This window comes from Phalacrocorax carbo, chromosome 1 (genome assembly GCF_963921805.1).
Source record: "Phalacrocorax carbo chromosome 1, bPhaCar2.1, whole genome shotgun sequence".
In the NCBI taxonomy this organism is placed as follows: Eukaryota; Metazoa; Chordata; class Aves; order Suliformes; family Phalacrocoracidae; genus Phalacrocorax; species Phalacrocorax carbo.
Window position 1 is genome coordinate 85,610,506 of NC_087513.1, and position 20,289 is coordinate 85,630,794.

At 40.4% G+C, this 20,289-nt stretch overlaps 1 protein-coding gene across 4 annotated transcripts; it reads left to right on the forward strand.

Annotated features, from left to right (window-relative positions):
* Nucleotides 1–101: 101 nt before the first annotated feature.
* CASP2 (caspase 2) lies at nucleotides 102–19,317 on the forward strand. Of its 4 annotated transcripts, XM_064464091.1 has the most exons (11): nucleotides 102–233; nucleotides 506–656; nucleotides 6,228–6,395; nucleotides 8,127–8,202; nucleotides 9,092–9,186; nucleotides 10,672–10,848; nucleotides 12,077–12,205; nucleotides 12,660–12,750; nucleotides 16,326–16,475; nucleotides 16,567–16,676; nucleotides 17,289–19,317. In XM_064464091.1, the coding sequence occupies exons 2-11, from the start codon at nucleotides 507–509 to the stop codon at nucleotides 17,421–17,423; spliced, it is 1,281 nt and encodes a 426-aa protein (XP_064320161.1). In that variant the 5' UTR covers nucleotides 102–233; nucleotide 506; the 3' UTR covers nucleotides 17,424–19,317. The 4 variants fall into 4 exon arrangements, with proteins under 4 accessions (XP_064320161.1, XP_064320152.1, XP_064320170.1 ...); XM_064464082.1 differs by lacking the exon at nucleotides 102–233 and having other exon boundaries at nucleotides 240–656; XM_064464100.1 differs by lacking the exon at nucleotides 102–233 and having other exon boundaries at nucleotides 240–656; nucleotides 17,660–19,317.
* Nucleotides 19,318–20,289: the final 972 nt, after the last annotated feature.

The following is a 20,289-nucleotide window of genomic DNA, read 5'->3' on the forward strand; positions in this document are numbered from 1 at the left end:
GCGGCCGAGTCCAGGCAGGAAGAGGCGCGAAACCGCTTCCGCACCGCGACCCCTCCGGGGAAGGTGCGGCTGCGCACGCGCACAGCAGGTGTCGGCTGACGCTTGTTTTGTTTAGGGAGGGGTTGGGGTGCGGGCTCCTCTCTCGGCCACGTGACTGGAGGGAGCGGGTCTCGCGGTTTGAATTGCTGGGGCTGCCGGGAAGGAAGGCGCACGCGCGCGAGGCGGAGCGAGGGGTGAGTGGCGGGAGCGGTGCGGGCCATTTTGGCGGGCGCTAGCCCTGGGGGAGTCTTCGGGTTCCCGCCGCCTGGCCCCTGCGGCCTCGGGAGCCGGCGGGGGTGCCGAGCGCGCCCTTCCCTGCTGAGCCCCGGTGGGGCGGGCGGCGGAGGCCTCTTCCGCCCGTTCTCAGGCGGCGGCTGCCCGCGGAGACGGTCGTCTTCTTCCTGAGCAGAAAGTTGGGAGGGGTAAGGGTGGCTTAGTTTGGCTTTGGTCTCCCCTCTCCTGCCAGGATGCTGGTCGCATGCGGCATGCAGCGATGTCACCAGGAAGCGCTAAAGAAGAACCGGGTGATGCTGGCAAAGCAGCTGGTTTTAAAAGAATTGATGGAGCATATGATAGAGAAAGACATCATCACCACGGAGATGATGGAAATGATACAGGTATGTATGTTATACTCGACTGCGCTATGAGCTTTATTTCTAGGTAAGCTTGGTGTCATTCTTGGCAATGGCAGCACAGTGAAACTCATCTGTGTGTTACATGCATATTTTAATGTGATTACGTTTGGAGAACGTGCAAAGCAATACGGGGTTTGTTTGCAACACATAGGAGAACTGTAGGCTGCTTTTGGCAATAGGGATTTTGTCTAAGACTTACTAAATTGTTGGCTTGCATGCTGGTAAGTTGTTGTGGCAGGCTGCACTTCTTGAGTCAGGTGGTATCTTCCAGTGCTTTGTTGTCATTTTGTGCCTTTTTTTTCCCCCCTCATTTGTAAAGATAGGAATAATGCTTATTTCTAAAAGAATACTGTGAAAGTAAGTAAATTAATAAATTATAAACTATCTTGTGGCACTTGTGACCTTTCACTTGAAGAATTTATATTTCATATATATTTTTAGAAATTGCATGAAGAACCTCCCATGATCCGAGACTCCTTCTCAGACAAATGCTGTTCATGAGCTTTTGCTAGTTATCCTGAGCAGTGGATGCTATGAAGAGAAGTCATTGGAAGTAGCTTAGGATTGCTCCCAGAGGTATGGTAATGCACTGAAGACTGTGCAGGATGAAGACACAGGTTTTCAAAGAGAAAGCAAGCTGGAAAGAAGTGACTGAAGGTGCACATCAAGTGCATCTCAAGGCTCAAGTGAGCAACTGAGGGATGACTTAGACCTTTAGTAAGGTTCATGGTCCTGTCATAAGAACAGATGCTGAAAAACAGAATTATGAGCTATTTGCTGGGCACAAGTGCAGGAGGTATAAACCTGAGACTGATAAGGTTTGGAAGCAACAAGGAACTAACTTCCTGATGAATTTTAGCTGAGTGTGTGTCAAAGTTAATGTCAAATTCCTCATGGGACTTGCCAAGGGTACCTGTGCTAAGCTGTGGGAGATGCAGGCAGTCTTACCTGATATAGCTCCAATCCCTAGTGAAAGAGGACAAAGATACAGGAAGATAGTGAAAGAGAATGAATCAAGAACTGAGTGTACTGGTTTTGGCTGGGATAGAGTTAATCTCTTCATAGTAGCTTGTATGGGGCTGTGTTTTGGATTTGTGCTGAAAACAGTGTTGGTAACACAGGGGTGTCTTCATTACTGCTGAGCAGTGCTTACACAGGGTCAAGGCCTTTCCTGCAACTCACCCCATCCCACCAGTGAGTAGGCTGTGGGTGCACAGGGGGTTGGGAGGGGACACGGCCAGGACAGCTGACCCCAACTGACCAAAAAGATATTCCATACCACATGACATCTTGCCCAGCAATAAAAGCTGGGCGAAGAAGGAGGAAAGGGGGAATGTTCAGAGTGGTGGCATTTGTCTCCCCAAGTAACCATTATACGTGATGGAGCCCTGCTTTCCTGGAGATGGCTGAGCATCTGCCTGCCAGTGGGAAGCAGGGAATGAATTCCTTGTTTTGCTTTGCTTGCACATGCAGATTTTGCTTTGCTGGTTAAATTGTCTCTTATCTCAACACACAAGTTGTTACCATTCTGATTCTCCCTACCATCCTGCTGGGGAAGGAGCAGCTAAGCATCTGTGTGGCGTTTAGCAGCCTGTGCAAGAGAACAAAGTGACTTGAACTACTGTTGCAGGGTATGAATCTGGAAATCGCAGCAAAAATAGAACTATGGCAGGGATAGGAGGAAAGCATTCACAACTGGAACAGTACTACTGCAAAATATGCATTGCACTATAAGGATTGAAGTGAAGGGAATGTTTGCAGGATAGTACCAATCGAACAGTGCTGTAGGTAAACAAAAAGTAATGTGCATAAAAGTCACTTGGGTCAAGCCTGGGTCTTGGGTCTTACCTTTCCTGTTTCTATAGTAGGTCTGTGAATTTATAATAGTCTTTCACTCTGGCTCAATTGTGAACAAGGTCGTAGGAGTGCTATTAGGTAGCCTATTCCTGAAAGTGGATTGTGATGCTAATCATCAGGTACCTTAGTGGAAAAAGGAGGAGGCAAATGCCACTGTCTGTGATGACAGAGCACAGATTTTCCTTGATACTGTAACTGACTGGTTCTATATATCCCCCTGCTCCCCCCAAAAGTCAGGAAATAAAGAAGATCTGGATAAATAGTTATACTTTAAATCATCTTGTCTTAAAAACACAACAATTACACTGGTCCTGTTGGTTTGATTTAAACTAAACAGGAGAATAAACAAATTCATTCTGGAAACAGGGCATTTCACTTAAACTTTTGTAATCTAAGGAAAGGGAAATAAACCGAGGAGCTCAGGGGGATGAAGGAAGGATGATATTTTTTCAAGTGTGAGTTGCTAAACCAGTACTGAAACTTGACCACAAGTAAGAAAAAGGTGGGAGGGGAGGATGTTGCAGGAGGAGTGACAGAAGACAAAGGTGGTTGGGCTGGATGAAGTGTTCACAAGGAATATGAAGAGTAAGGAGTTTATAGGTGCTCACTGGAGAAGAATTGATAAATAGGAGCAGCTTCCTTTGTCCAAAATGGGGAGGGTGGGGGAGTCCCATCCCGTCCCCGCCCTGAAATGGGGGAACTGGCAGGAATGAATTTAATTTGGGTCATTCAGAAATATACTAAACAATTTGAGGGTTTTTTTTCAATTATGTACACTTTAAAGAAAGAATAAACAAAAGAAATTGTGTTTGCTCTGTAGCAAAGGTGATGTGAATATCTTCTTTAAACAAAATCAGTTATCTAGATGAAGGCCCAGAAGAGAGGGATTTCAATCACAGAGCAAAACTCATAGCGGATATAAACTGGGACAGTGGAAACAGCTGTTCTTAAGATGAAGTAAAAAATCCACTTCGTTACTGCCGCCTTGTCAGAGCATCAGATGTTCTTCTAGTGCTCTGGGATGGACCTTCAAAATTACAGATATGATAGTAAGAGCTTACTCTTGGTTTTTAAAGAAGTTTAATACTCTGTACTGTAATTGAAGACTATCAGATCGTGTAGATCTAGAGATTTAAATGCTCTGTTTTGACCACTAGACAATAATGAAAGGATCACTGGCTTTGGCGAAGTGACATAAATTTGATTAGGATGTTTGTCAAGTATATACACTCTTTCCATGGATTCTGCATGTATATTCAGGCTTAATAAGACCACCAATACTATGGGACTGATATCCTAGCCAGCAACTAAGCACTACGCAGCCGCTTGCTCACTCCCTCCTCAGTGGGATGGGGAACAGAATGAGAAAAGTAGAAGTTAGAAAACTTGTGGGTTTAGATTAGAACAGTTGCATAACAAATAAAGTAAAAAAGTAGCAGTAGTAATAACAGTAATATACAAAGCAAGTGATGCACGAGGCAATTGTTCACCACCTATTGACTGATGCCCAGCCTGTTCCCAAGCAGCAATTGCTGCTGCCAGGCCAACTCCCCTTAGCTTATATACTGAGCATGACATTATATGGTATGGAAAATCCCATTGGCCAGCTGTCCTGGCTATACTCCCCCTCAGTTGTTGCACACCTGGCAGAGCATGAGCTGAGAAGTCCTTGACTTGTCTAATCATTACTTAGCAACAAGTGAAAACATCAGTGTGTTATCAGTATTATTCACATAATAAATCCAAAACACAGGACAATACCACCTACTGGGAGGAAAATTAACTTTATCTCAGCTGAAACTAGGACAGGGTACAAAAATACATTAAGAAAGTATTAGAAAATAAAATGAAAGAAGTTTTGCTTCTGAAAGTTTTGCTTCTGAAAGTTTTGCTTCTGAAAGTTTTGCTTCTGAAAGTTTTGCTTCTGAAAGTTTTGCTTCTGAAAGTTTTGCTTCTGAAAGTTTTGCTTCTGAAAGTTTTGCTTCTGAAAGTTTTGCTTCTGAAAGTTTTGCTTCTGAAAGTTTTGCTTCTGAAAGTTTTGCTTCTGAAAGTTTTGCTTCTGAAAGTTTTGCTTCTGAAAGTTTTGCTTCTGAAAGTTTTGCTTCTGAAAGTTTTGCTTCTGAAAGTTTTGCTTCTGAAAGTTTTGCTTCTGAAAGTTTTGCTTCTGAAAGTTTTGCTTCTGAAAGTTTTGCTTCTGAAAGTTTTGCTTCTGAAAGTTTTGCTTCTGAAAGTTTTGCTTCTGAAAGTTTTGCTTCTGAAAGTTTTGCTTCTGAAAGTTTTGCTTCTGAAAGTTTTGCTTCACAATATTTAGTGTAACCGAAATGTGGTGTTGATGTGGAAGTTATATGAGGAGGTACAGAAGTGTTACCAGGAGAAAGGGGCAGGTATTTTTATACTTCTGGAAAGGCGTAGGTGAGATGACTGTATGCACTTCTAGTCAACGGTACTCTGAAAGTTGAGGTTTCTGTGGCAACAGGAAAGAGTACCTGCATTGTCAAGGGGAAGGGGCCATTTATGAGGAGGCTGAAAGAAAGTGGCTTGTTTACTGTAGCAAATGGAGACCTGTTTATAGAAAGAAGTTTGATGAATAAGGGAAAGGACGTGAGAAACTGAAGTCAAGGGACATTGTTGACACACACAAAAAAAATGCTGTTAGTCAGCCATGAATGAACACAGGTCTGAAATTTTGGAATAGGTTCATAAGCCTTTGATCATCATGATTTTGCAGTATCCTTCCAAACAATGCGGTGGGACAAAAGCCAAGCTACTTTTAACACCAAGCTTGATAAATTTTGTGAAAGAAATCAGATGACATGCAGCCTTGTGTAGCAGAGGATTTACATGTGTGACTAGAGGCTTTTTTCTGTGATTGCAAACATAGTGTTAGGCCTTGATTCTGTGTAACTCACTAACGATTTCTTATGATCTACCAAAAGAAGAGACCTTGGATCTAAGTGGAAATTCAAAAAATATAGGATGAACTCCATGGAACTGATAAAATTTGGTTTTGGTACCCAGTATTTTAGTACGTGATGTTTTGGTATGTTTTAAAAGATTTCACGGGGAAGGCTATCATTGTATAAGCTGTAGAGTTTGTTGGCAAATGTCCTGTTAGTATTCTAGCAGTCAGAACTTCCTGGGACTGTTTTACAGATAAGTACATTTAATTTTTTATTGTTACTTTTTCTCATATACTGCTAGATATTGCTTCATTGGTCTAAATGTTACCGTCTGTATGTATGTCCTATCCTTTCTGAATTGACTGCGTAAAATAAATCTTTTACTCAACACTTTCTGAGGGATTAGTGCTAGTGGTGCATGAGATCATAAACCATTGGGCAGTAGTGCAAACATGCTCTGGGGTTCATATATTCAATGAGAGGAAATAGATACTATTCCAACAGTAAGTGGAGGTGAAAATTCAGAGAGAAGAGGGTGTATTACTGTGTGTGGTACCGTATGAATTGTTGGCTTGCTGTGTTGTTGTACAGTCTCCCCCTTGAGCTGATAGGAACAGAGGAGTGGGAGCAAAATCAGCTAGGAAAAGCTGTAAAAATGGGTCTAGCACAGCTAAGCATAGTGACAAAACACTTACATGAAGGGAAAAAAACGTTGAGTTGTTCTGAAGCTTCATTCAAAATGAATTGTGGTGGGGTGTTACTTTGAGTGTGGATTTTGTTTTTCCTCTGGATCTAGGCCAAGGCTGGGAGCTTCAGCCAAAATGTGGAATTCCTCAATTTGCTGCCCAAGAGAGGACCTAATGCCTTCTCAGCCTTCTGTGAAGCTCTACGAGAAACCAAGCAGCAGCATCTGGAGGCAATGATCTTGAAGACAACATCCAACCTGACCCATGGGGTTGCAAGGGTATAACAGTTTTTTTAAAAAAATCAAATGATTGCACTGCATTTCCGACTGGGTTCGGGCACATAGTGGTCTTTTACAAACGGGAAAAAAACCCAATTGCTTACAAACAACAGGATGGGGTTTTGTTGCAAATTGAAACATGTAGTAGCCTTAGTAAAAGCAGAGGGGAAGAAATTTGGGAAGAGAATTGTCATGCAGAATCAGTCACAGGATGGTAGAGGTTGGAAGGGATCTCCGGAGGTCATCTGGTCCAACTCCCCTGCTCAAGCAGGGTCACCTTGAGCAGGTTGCCCAGGACTACATCCATACGGCTTTCGAGCGTCACCAAGAATGGAGACTCCACAACCTCTCTGGGCAACCTCTTCCAGTGCTCAGTCACCCTCACGGTAAAAAAGTGTTTCCTGATGTTCAGAGGGAGCCGACCGTGTTTCAGTTGCACCCGTTGCCTCTTGTCTTGTCACCGGGCACCACTGAAAAGAGCCTGTCTCTGTCCTCTTTGCACCCTCTCCTCAGGTGTTTATATACACTGCTAAGATCCCCCTGAGCCTTCTCTCCTCCAGGCTGAACAGTGCCAGCTCTCTCAGCCTTTCCTCAGATGTGAGGTGCTCTGGTCCCCTTCATCATCTTTGTGGCCCGCTGTTGGACTCTCTCCACTATGTCCCTATCTCCTTTGTACAGAGGAGCCTAGAACTGGACATAGGACTGCAGGTGCAGCCTTGCCAGAGCTGAGTAGAGGGGAAGGATCATCTCCCTTGATGGGATCTGCTGGCAACGTTCCTCCTAATGCAGCCCAGCATACCATTAGCCTTGCTTGTGGCAAGGTTGCATTGCCGGCTCACGTTCAACTTGGTGTCCACCAGGTCCCCCAGGAACTTGTCTGCTAAGCTGCTTTCCAGCTGGTGGCCCCCAGCATATATTGGTGCATGGGGTCGTTCCTCCCCATGTGCAGGACAATGCACTTCTCTTCCTTGAACTGCCCAAGGCTACTGGATGCTCTTGCATCCAATGTGTTCTTAAGTATATGTATCATCAAGGACCCAAAAGCTGTGAATATGATATTTTCTCTGAAATATTTTAGTTTTCAGTCATTCTCTGAATAGAAACCTATTAAGCTAGTCTTGTCTGTAGAGGAGACTTTTTTGGTTTGGGGGTTTGTTTTTTATTTTCCACCTTTCCGCTATCTGCAGTTGTCAGCATTGGACTAAAAGAAGAGTTTAATAAAAATTCAATATTCTTAGTGCTTTGAGAAGCATGCTGTCCCACAGGAAACGTATTTTATATGAAGGAAGGAAGACCAGATATTTTGAGCAGACATGTTTCCTTAATAAAATGTAGGATTCATTAGACTACCCTTTCTGTTTTTTGTTTTCAATTGTGCTTTGCTATATGAACAGTGAAATCTTGGAAGCGAACAAAAAAGATAGGAATCACTGCACAAGTCAAGTTTTGTCAAAAACGGGTAGGATATGGCCTCAGTCTAGGATTTCCAGACTGGGGATTTGTGTAGAAGCAGAGATGTGGGAAGGTGGGAAGGAATTTTGCATTGACAGAAAATGCTGCTGCTATCTTGTAATGTTTCGTTTGCATGCGAACCATAATATTTTTTAAAGTCATATATATGCGTATGTAAATATATGTATCTTTGTTCCATAATACCTACAGGCTTGTACTCTAGATAAAAAAAATAGCTGTTTTATACTATTTTTCTTGGATTTATTGGATGTCTTGTAGCTTGAACACTGTTGTGGATCAAATCTTCCATTCCCTATGGGTGAATCGTGTAATTCAAAGAGACCGCGATGGATTGGTGAGTCACACATGACATCATGAATACTTGACTGGCTGTCTGATTGGTTGCTTCGAATTTCTTAATACTCTCTTAATTCAGTTCTAGAAATAAGCTTGCCATGACTTCGCATTCAAGGAATACAGATCTGACAGTGAATTGACTGTATTATGATCAGATGGACGAGGCAAAATTAGGGTAGAAAATGAAAGTGAAATAACATGTTAGAAGAGAGAACCCAATCAGTTTCTAGTCAGCTTCATTTATTCTTACAGGAAATTTTGTTGTTTAAACAGTACCTGTCAGTAAAATTTTAGATTTTTCAAATATTTTCTTCTTTGTTTAAAATTTGTATAGAGTTTAATTGAAGTAGGGCTGTGAAAGATAGTGATTTTGGGCAGTGTTCTTTAGCATAGACTTCCTCCTTAGCAAACAAGTTTAAGTACAACTTACTGCGTCCAGTGAGCGCGGGAGGCCTTTTATGAGAGGAAAAGCACTATTCCATTTAAATATTTCTAGCAATGGTTTGTCAGCCTAACTGAAAAGAATAACATATTGCACCAAAAACACAGAAAGCACACGGCTCTAATTTTAGATGAGAATTCTGTTCTTATACCGTCTAGAATCAAATTTACTTAGCTTTAGATAAGGCTAACCCACATACAAAAAAAAAAAGTTGCCAATTAAAATTATAAAAAAATAAGTATACTGTTCCAATACTTTTGTTTCTTCTGCTGTGTTTCATTGTGTTCTTGTAGTCTCTGATCAAGCAAAATTTTTGGAGGTATGAATAGTGTAATGAAGGAATATGCCGAAGACCACATACTTCAGAATTTGCAAGTTACTACCTTAATGCAAAGGCTTTGTAGTTGGAATTTTTCATTGTTACTGATATGTTTGCTTGGCACAGAACCAATGGAACATTCCTTGGATAATGGAGATGGTCCCTCGATTCTTCCAGTGAAGTACTGTACTCCTGAATTTTATCATGATCATCGGCACTTGGTAAGTAGTTGACGGAGAAAAATCTCCTTAAGATGTGAGGTGTTTGGATATATTAACTGGACACGTGCTACTGAGTCGAAACTCATGCTTCATTGGGATGGAGATCAGTGTGCTATTTGTGTAACTGAAAGATGTTACCAGTCATGTTTGATTTGATGTAGTTCTCATTTACAAGTGTCAAGAAATTCTGAGAAGTTCTGTAACTCTATACAAAACTCTGCCTCTGGGCTTTGTTCATGAAGAGCTTTGAAATGCCTTCTGTTCTGTTGCTCTGTGTAAGCTGTCAGTATCATTGCCTCATATTTATTTGTCTGCATCCTCATCTCCTATGTGATGACACTCTGCAAATGACTGTAAGATACTAGAACTGTGTTTCAACTAGTAGGCACGGTCTTGGCTGTTCTAATTGCCAACTTGTACACTGAAGAGTTTCTCCTTAGGCTCAAGAACCATATCAGGATTTGTGCTGGGTAATATTGGGTAGAACAACCTGAATTTCTATTCTTCTGCAGCATTAGAAGTTATGTAGGTAGTCTAATTACTTCTTGTTTATCCTGTTTGTAAAGCATAGGTTGTGGTGGGGTGGGCTTAAGGAAAAAAAATCATTTTGTGTAATGGGGCAGACACTTTACTAAGGTTACACAATGTGCTACCACTTAACACTTCTGTCACAAGCTCTGCGTACAGCAAAACAGTGTGGGTTTTTTTAACCATCTGTTGGGGAGACCTAATTAGGCAGTGTCAGTGTGAGCTTGACTTGCCTCCTTTTACATCTGTTCATGGATACACCCTTTTTGATGTGCTCCTTTGGTACTAAATTTCATATCAAATTTACAGGAGTGTTAGTAACTGATTTGATTTGTTGTTGTTAAAGTGGGAGGGGCAGAAAGGGAACTTATTTTGAAGACACCCCTCTTAAATTAGGTCTTTCCCTGTTAACCTTTTTTTGCCAGCCCCATAACTTTCAGGATCAGTGACTTGACAGTCCCTTGATATTAAAATTCCACTCACATGCTATTTTACATTTCTGTCTGCTCTCAACAGTAATTAACAAATGTTAGCTAAATTTTACACGGTGTTGTCCTGTGGCCTTTTGGGATGATGGAAATATGTGGGGCCATGCTGGGATGAGGGTGGGGAAAGGGAAAAATTTAGCAAGACCTAATTCACCGTTTGAAATATATAGGCTGTTGCTTTTAAAACAAGAAATAAGGCAAGCTAGTATATCTTAATAGTATTGTAGGATCATCAGTTGCGGAGACTTGCAAATTCAGTTGTCTTTGGGACCCTTTGCAATACAAATCTTTGTTTTATTAATAAAAAAAACCCCACAACACTTCAAAAATTTGACCTGTGCTGTTTTTGCGCCTTCTCAATCAAGAAATCCTGCCTGTCATGTCAAGCTGTTATGTAGGGATTGCTGTCCTACTCTAACACTATTTCCTTATGTAGTCTAAATTTACCAATTTTAAATCTTCTTCTCAGGCATATAAAATGATATCAGAGCCCCGAGGCTTAGCACTTATTCTCAGCAATGTCCATTTCAACAGTGAGAAGGACTTGGAGTATCGTGCAGGGGGAGATGTGGACTGTACTTCCCTGGATATGCTTTTCAAGCATCTGGGGTATCAAGTGACTGTCTTTCATGATCAAACTGCACAGGTAAGGGGGATGGATCCCAGTCCTTTGCAACCAGTGTGGATGAGAGTTTGTAATTGTTACATAAACCTCCTAAGAGGCTCCTTTTGGTATAACTAAGCTTGAACAGAAGGATGTGAGTGGTCACTTAGGCTAAATGGGATAAATGTCTGCTACCATACTGACAAAAATGAAGACGCTTGGAAGGCAGAGGACTTCACAATGGAAAGTAGGATCACAAAGGGACCACAAAAGGTACTACTATAGTCTGACGCCTTGTAGTGCAAGGGGCAAGAATTTCTAGACCACACCTTCCATATGTGTTAAAACCACAAATTAATAGTGTCTCCAGTTAACTCTAAATAGGATAGCAGATCACTGGAAAAGTCTAAAAGTTAAACTGAGCAAATATTTGACCTAGTGTTTGCAAGTGTAAGAGATGTTTTCATGTCCTTTCACTGATAAATTGCCATCCTATTTTTCAGTCTTCCAGGATCTATGCAGTTAAGTTCTACTCTTTCAGTCTTTGCTTTGCTAGAGAAGTGGCTGTGCTTCACTTAGGAAAATTGGCAGTGTTCCATGACTGAATCGAACCACTCTTTCCCCAGGAATGCAATTGCTGCCTTCTCCAGTCTCATTTGTCCTTATTCCTTTTAGATCCCTATGAAACCAAGTGGTACAGAACCTGTTAGTGTTTTATTCAAGAAGGCAGCTTCATTACAATTACAATTAAAAGGCAGCAACTTTACAATAAGACTTTTACGCTTGCCCTGTTGTCAGAGTTCCTAAAGTTTTCTGCTTTAAATTGTTGTCATGTTAGTCGCTAGTGTTAGAATGCCTGAAGTACCAGAGTACGTGTCTGTTAAGTTGCTCCAACATCCCAGCCAGACTCAAGTGTCAATGTAAAACCTCTGTAAGATATCAGCTGACGTCTCCTATGTTGCATCTGTGTGTGCCAGCTCCGATAGTTGCTGCATTCCCTTGTTGGCCATGTAGAAATGTAGATGCCCTAAGTAATTCCTACCTCATGATGTTATACTTAAGACTGAATATTACATAATATTACATAAAGGAACAAGAATATTTCGCTTTTTTTATGGAACACATCTTTTGTCCTGTAAATTTGATGTATGTAGGATTTATTTTGTAACAGGAGGACCACTTGTTTTTTTCCTCTACAACTGTGTTTTTCCCTCTACATTGACCAACTTCCCTGTGCACATCTAGAAAGCATTTTTTTCCTCTTTTCCAGGAGATGCAGAATGCCTTGGAGAGATTCTCCAAGCTACCTGATCATCGGGATGTGGATTCCTGTATTGTAGCTTTACTTTCCCATGGTGTGGAGGGTGCAGTTTATGGCAGTGATGGCAAGCTATTACAGGTATATTCCTGTGTCCTGATGTGATGTGTTGTTGTAGGTTGTATCTTGGAAAGTAACACTGGAAGGAGGAAAAAAGTAAAAAAAAAAAAAGTGAGAAGGAAAGTGAAGTGATGGGAGACTGAGGACTTACTGTATTTTAAAAAGGAAAAAATAAGGGCTTGTGGGAAGAAAAGGGCAAGGGTCTGTCTGAGAGGTCTGTAAGATAAAATATGGCATAGAAATAGGGTAGGTAGAAGTTATTTCATTCTTTCTGTATGAGTACTAGGTGGAGTGCAGGAACTCAAACTAGCTGGAGCTGGGGGTCAAGGGAGGGAAGGTATGTGTCACACGGTGAGTTTGGAGATAAAGGAGAAAATATCAAGACTGGCAAGGTAATAACAGGGAAGCAAGGTGAGAGTGGGTCTGGCTTACAGAACACTGCAGTGAACAATATTTATCTTCTTTCTTCTCTCAGTTGCAGGAGGCTTTCCGGCTCTTTGATAATGCAAACTGTCCAAATCTCCAGAATAAGCCCAAAATGTTCTTTATTCAGGCCTGCCGGGGAGGTGAGTGCCCAAATACTGAAAGACATGTATTTGGCATGCCATTTTACACACATACACACCCTCACATCCAACTTCCTGTCAACTCTCCTCTTTGCTTCTCTCAGGTGTAAGTGGGACCCATATTCACCTCCCTCTGCCCTGCTGCTGCCACTGCATCTGTTGCTCTGTAAGTGTCTTTTGCTCTGCATGAGGTGTGTGCATTGACTTGCAGAGCCCAGACCACCTTAGTGATAAAAAACTCTATCATATCCCTGCCATTGAGGCTTTCTCTTGCTATGCCTGCAGTAGGGGAGTGGGGCATATGGTGCATCAAATTGCAGCACAACATGGAGTGGTACACTAGCACTGGAGTCTTGTCTGAGATCCTGTCTTTCTCTTGATCCAGGATGTGTTGTGTCTCTGGTGGTGTTGCCTCTTGAGCTATCAGGCTCCAAGTCAGTGGTTTGGTTTTTTTTGTTCCCCCTTAACCCTATTCTGCTTTCAACCTCCAAATCACCCTTCTTTACCGCTTTTTCCACATACTGTTGTAGGTACATAACTTTTGTTGATTCTCATAGGCTTGTTCTTTTTCCACTCCTTCTGTTCCTATTTTTTATTATTCTGCTATTCATTTTCCCTCCTTTTGTAACTAAACACACGTCTGTAACTAACTATTCAGATCTGCTAATGACCAAATTTTTCACTAAAGTGTTAGGACATTTTGAGATCACTGTGAAACTGTGATCTCAAGATCACAGTTCAAGATTCAAGAGAAGTTCTGTCTTGGAAAGCTTCTAGAGAAGTCTTTCTAGTGTGTATGCTTTTTCCTCTTTCCCTTGTTCCTTGAGATCGTCTCCCTTCTTTTTAATTTTAGCTCAGCTTTGTATTTTGTAGTAGCCAAGAGAATGTTTCCTTCACCTGTTACCTACTTATATTTAATCCCAATACAGAGAAAAAGCTAAAGTCTACATGAAGTATTTTGGTATCAAAAAGATTTGATCCTTTAAGCCTTTGAAAATATTGAAATGTGCATGTTTACAATATGAATTGAATGTGATTGCTTTCCTTATGTTATTGAACCCTTAGATGCTATTGAATATGCAAAGTCATAGTGGTGTGGAAATAAGTATAGTAAGCCAGAAGTGGCAGCTGACCTAATTAGGTTTATTTGGCTGTAATGTTACCATAACAGGTCTGTTCACATCAATAAATAGGGCTTGGCGTTCCTTTTCCCAAAAAGGTTTCAGTTAAGAAAGCTATACAGAATGCTGCAGAACTGGGTTACTGAAATAGGCAGGCAAAGGATTGAGATTTGAGTAACTGAAAGGGAAAAATCTTTCTTAATTAAAAAAGCACACTGCCTTTTTTAACCTCTTTTAAACCTTGATTAATAGTTGGAGGGGAAAGCTAGTTATAAAATTGAGCTGTCAATAAAACTATTCCTTTTCATATAGACATTCAAAAGTTAGACTAGCCAATATAATTTTTTTAAAGTAGTATTTAAGAGACTATATATAGTGTGGGCAACTTTTGATTGGTAGTAAGTCTGTCTATGCCATGTAAGTTAACTGGAACCAATTGAAACAAAATGAGAAATGCATAGGTTATTCTTTTTCCCTAAGTTTATGTAATAGGCCCTATCTGTCTTCTATTAACGACACATTAAAAATGTAGGCAAAGAAAAAATGGTACAATCCACTTAGTTTCCAAAGGGCGCCTGTCAGGGGTCTACTGAAGAATTGAAGTAATCCACCTACAGTCATGGGTCAAAACCTGGTGGCAACAGGAAGCAATGGGAAAAGACAAATAGTTAGATTTCACTATGACAAAAAATGAGACACTGAAGCTGCTTAACATCCGTCTTTAATATAGTAATTGATCCAGAAAAGTGAACGAACTGTGGTAAATAACAAATACATAGTTAGCAGTTATTTAAATCAATTGGGAAAACAGCGATCTGGGAGCTTCAGTAAAATATAGACAGACTGGATCAATCTGGGTGGCACTTATTGGTGACACAGAGGTTAAGTATGCAGAGGCATATCCTAGTAGGGTTAGTGCTTTACACATTTTAGTTCTTCATAAGTTGACTGGAATGGTGTTTGAAGACAAATGCATGAGAAAGACATCTAATTCTGAACCTTTAATCAAAAATGTTTTGACTTTATTCAAACTGTCATCATCCCATAATGTATAATGTAGCTTGACTGTAAAATTACCTGAGCCTTATCTGAAATAACATATACTGTGAACAGTACACTACATTTTTAAGAAGATACAGAGCTAAAAGGTTTGGGGAAGTGTGATAAAAGACATGAACAAAGTGTGGTTAAAAATGGAAAAATTTGCATTGCTACCTTAAAGAGATGATGAAGGAACTTGGTGGAAGTAATAATGAAATTTTGAGCTATGGAGCCTTAATTATAGGCTATATCTAGCCTATCATACCATCCCACTGTTGCTTTCATTTTGGAGAACAACAACGTTGCTGACTTATTAACTGACCATTTCCTGCATATAATTGAGATTGCCACCAGTGCCACTGCCTCTAAAAGGGTTAGAAATCCAAATGCATCTTAGGCACGATCTGGCAACAAAATCCTAGAGCCATCATAACAGGATGGCCTCTGAAGTGGATGTTTATACCCCTGAAGACTAGAATCTGACCCATACATTTAGGAAGTTAAGTAGAATAGTAGATTTTTACAAACAAAGAACAAAAGGGCAAAATTATATAGAAAAACTGTAAAATGTAGTTTTATGGTTTTTTACAGCATAGCTGGACTATTAGTTATTGCCACTAAGCAGTTAGTCTAGGTGACAATGGAAACTCTGCATCATGTAAACAACCAATTAAGAATATCTGTGCTTGTCATAATATAATACTAATTTGTCCTGGAATGGACGTTAAATGTTCTCCAGGTTTTAAACTAATCTCCATATGCTGGAGTTCTCTCTTGTGTTTGGGGTCAAATTATTTTGCATTTTACTTTTGAATGATTTATGTTTTTGATTGAAACAAGTGATATTATAGTCAGGATTTAGAACTTGGTGAGATATTTGGTCCCTGTTTTTTTTGATGTCTTGGAGGTAGACCTTAGGAACTAATATTATAGCTCTTATTTGGGTTCTGCAATAAGTAGGTAGTTAGCATTGCAAACTAGACTGACATTTTTGGACATTTCTAAGGTGAGTAAAAGTGAAAAATAGTTCTTCACCATATATGGAAGGATTTGATGCCTAGCCCTAAAAGTTGCTATCAGAAACTTCTTTGCTTTTCGGTTACCCCATGGTCTGCATAGGAAGGGAGAGGGGGAAAAAAAATCAGTCAGCATGTGGACTAACAGTCACGTTAGGTTGAGCAGGTTCAGCACTTGGTATCTGCATTAGTTTGTGCAGAAGAGCTTTCAGAAGAGTTTTAAAAACAGCTGAAAAAGCTTAAATGTCATGCAGAAGCTTTGTTTGACAGCAGTTGTGGCATAGCTGACCAGAGCCCAAAACTAAGGAAGTACCGGAAAACTACATGCAGGAATTCAGGATAATTTCTTTTCTCTTTTTTTTTTCCTTCTACCCCTCCTTGTTTATTGCCCCCCTAGATGAGACAGACCAGGGAGTGGATCAAAGAGATGGGAAAGAATGGTCAGATTCCCCAGGCTGTGAGGAAAGTGATGCAAACAAGGAAGAAATTCTCAAGCTGCGCCTGCCTACATGCTCTGATATGATCTGTGGATATGCCTGTCTGAAAGGTACTGGGGAAAGGCCCTAATTGTTAGGGCATAAGGAGGCTTAATGTGTCTGTGTTCCCCAGAAACTTCATCATACACGCTTTCTTCTCAGGCACTGCGGCCATGCGAAACACCAAGCGTGGATCCTGGTATATTGAGGCTCTTACCTCTGTATTTGCAGAGGACTCCAGAGACACTCACGTAGCTGATATGTTGGTGAAGGTGAGCTGGAGTGTCTTTCCTCTCCCACACTTACCTGGTTTCTGAAGAGCCTTCCAGTGCTTCAGATTGCTAGGATTAATCTACTATTAAAGCAATGTTCTTGCCTTGTTTGTAGCAAAATTATTCTTTCCCTATATATATATATATTAGTTTTTAAATTGCTGTGGAACTGTATATAAATATAACAAAAGTAAAAATACTATTTATTTGACTTCTTATATTTCACTTGTGTGGTCATATGGTGCACTTATGAGAAGAATTAATCTGGCTTGCCAAGAATTATTTTTCTTCTATAGAAATAGCTTTTTCCAGGTGGATTCATTCCCTGAACTGGCTCACCACAGCTGCACAAGCGCTTGCACTCACATAAGAGAAAGACAAAGAAAATGGGGGAAGAGAGAGTAAAGACAGCAGCATGACCATGACAACTTGAGCTGTTGTGGAACCACATCCTAGTTCTTTATCCTTCTTATAATTTAGAAATACAATACATAGGGGAGTACTTCATAAGTTAAAGAGAATAATCTATGAGTACAGAAAGCAATGACATTTTTCTTATTTCTGTCTTCTTAATCCTTCCAGTCATTTTATTTTTTTTAATCTCACATGTAGGTGAATAGGCAAATCAAGCAACGGGAAGGTTATGCCCCAGGCACAGAATTTCACCGCTGCAAGGAAATGTCAGAATATTGTAGCACACTCTGTCGGGACCTTTACCTGTTTCCTGGCTATCTGCCAGGAAAATAACCCTGTCAGCTCTGTTGGAAGAGAGATACTGCCATAGCTGAACTTTGAGTATGGACATCTACATTTTCATTCTTATGGACTGTGACATCAGATGCACAAGCAAGAAATACTTGTTTATATCTGGCCAGGCCAATTCTCGGTGTTCTTTTTCCTGAAATAATCTGGCAACTCTCTTTGTAATCTGATTCCATTCAGGGTTTAAAATTCTAGTATTCCGACTTATTCCATATGTATAGAAATCGATGGAAAGAGGATCAGCACTGGAACTGGGAAGAAGTGGGACCATCCTTTGGAAGGAGGCATAAGGACATTTGTAAGCAAAGTGAATGTGAAAAGGGAAACAGACTATTCACACATATTTTTTTTTTAAGTTAAGCCTTTCTGAAAGGAAAATTATTCATAAAATGCTACTTATTTTATGCTTGTATTTTAAAATTTTTAAATACTTTCTGCCTAGTTCTTCTTGTGGGTCAGGCGGCTCCTGTGCACATTAGAAAAGGGCTTCCTTGTGAAGAGAATCTTTCCCCTCTCTAAAATGGAAGGTTATTGTATTCAGTACCTGACATTTTCCTATCCATCTTGATCACTTAAAACTCTATTTTTGTACATTCCTTCTGTAGCCAAGTTGTCAAGAGAACTACAAGACATCCCACGTTATCAGCAAAACAAGTAGATTCAGGATTCCTCATACAGACAAATAAGCTTCCATAAACTGCCCCCAAACTAGTTTTGAATCTAGAGATTCTAGATTAGCTTCCCTTAATCACAAGGGTGAACAACTGCATGGAATATTACTTTTGAGGAATTTGTTTGCCATAGTGCCTGTGTGTCACAACAGGCATAGCATTCAATCCATCAGCTTCTCAGGAGTCTGTAAATTGCACTGTACAACTGAATCCCTGAAACCCTACAGCCTTGTACAAAAAGATCTTTTGCCTTTTGTTTAATTAAACAAAAGTATTCCAGGCCATTCTTTACAGTCGAAGCGTGTTGCTTGGGTTTTTATCACTGCAGTTTGTTTCCCTTTTAAATGAAAGGGAACAGTTTCACGTTATGACCCTGTTATGTGAGTTTTCTTTCTTCAGCCATGATCATTTAAAGCTGTTTGTTTAGCTAATATTGTTTGCGAAGTGTCATTTCAGCTGGTCAATAAGAGATGTTGTGGCATGGTCCATCACTTCTTCAGGAAATTTCCTACACAGTCTCTTCACGCTGTAATTTGTCTCTTGCTTGTGTCCAGTTGCAGTTGCTCCCATTTGATGTAACATGGGAGATGGGCATTGTTCTCTTGCGGTGGAGCCTAAATCCTGGTATACTGGGTTGCATATGGACTACAGTCTGTTCACTTGAGTCTCAATCCTCTCCATTTTGTAGCAGTAAGTTGGCATAGTTCCTGTCTTACTCTTTTTATGTAAGTGTTGCTTTTAAAATATTTCTTCAGGATACAATTATGAATAAGAAGCACAAAGGGATATGGAGGAAAGCTGGAAAACTAGGCATGTGCTCTTTTATTGTTCTGCCTAGGGAAATGAAGACTGTGTTACCTCCAGCTGGCAAAGATGCAGCATTAACATGCATCTTGAACTTATCTTGTACATGTGATAAACACAACAAGGATCATACTTGCCAATTGGTGCCTTACTCTGAAGTTAAAGATACCAGTTTAGGGGCTGTTGTACCTCCCCGGATTATAAACAATTTCTTCCTGAGTGCTCCTTCTTTGAAATGGTGCAATATTTTACAGATGTGTATATTGATGAAGCAGTCCACTCTGGATTAGATTTCTGTAGAATTGCATCAAATTGCATTATCACTGCCACTTTCGTATATACTTTTTGTATACTTGTATTTTACTGCATTGAGGTGTCAAAATAAAGAATTCTTGTTTAAGTAATCCGTGCAGGATCTTCCATTTGGAGAGTTATACCTCTGTGCAGAAATGGAGCTTCTATATAAAAAAGAATTTTGAATAATTTTTTGAGATAGTACCTCCCAGAGGCACTTTTGAACTTTCAGGCACAAGCCTGCTACTTGCTAGCTGTAACCAGGATGGGCTGCTTGTGAATTTTGATAATACTGCGACTAATTTAAAGTTAATACATTTTTAATAAAGAGATATGAGACAAAACCACCAATTAGGAGGCAGATGTTGTGCTTCAGCACATAAAATATTTAGACAGGGAAAATTGTGGGGTTGGTGTTCTCAGAAGAAGAGTTGGTGCCAAAGAGAAAGGTGTTCTGAGGAAAAAAAAAAAGGAATCTTGGTAGGAGGAAGGGCCCAGAAAGAAGGTGAAGGAACCACTGGAGGAAAGATCTTGGAAAGGGGGGGAAGATCCAGGGGATCAGAGAGCTGCATGGAAATAAATCCAGGGGCTGCCTAGGGTCCTTGACCTGTAATGCCCAAGACTGGTAACTGCAAGCAGCTGCACAGAACAGAACCAACACAGCTTTCTGCTCCACCTTCACAGACCAGCTGTGATCTCACTGCTGGGAAGGGAAGCTGAGACATAGGTAATGCATCTGGAAGAAAACCAGTGAGTGAGTGTGAAAGAAGAATGTAAAAACTCTGTTCTCATTAGTTCTAAAATAAACCCTGGTATCCAGATCCACTAGAGGTTGCCACTTACTCTCTCATCCATGTCACCTAGAAGGGTGCTTTCTGTCTTAAGGGTTTTTTTATGGAAGGAGTACATAGTTTTTTCAATAATACCACATTCAGATAGGAAATGTAGTAGTAACGTTAGTGGAATTACCAGCATCCGCCTGTGCAGAAAGTGTTTCCAGTAATACAGAAGATAAAATAAACAAGATATATGTATTTTCACAGAAATAAGTTTTGAGCTACTAGCGTAGTTTAAGGAATTAC

Excerpts from the sequence above, each read along its gene's own strand:
- CASP2 (XM_064464091.1), top strand. The coding sequence starts at position 507 with ATGCTGGTCGCATGCGGCATGCAGCGATGTCACCAGGAAGCGCTAAAG. Across the intron at positions 10,849-12,076 it reads TTCATGATCAAACTGCACAG|GAGATGCAGAATGCCTTGGA; the intron begins GTAAGGGGGATG and ends CCTCTTTTCCAG. Across the intron at positions 16,476-16,566 it reads TGGATATGCCTGTCTGAAAG|GCACTGCGGCCATGCGAAAC; the intron begins GTACTGGGGAAA and ends CTTTCTTCTCAG.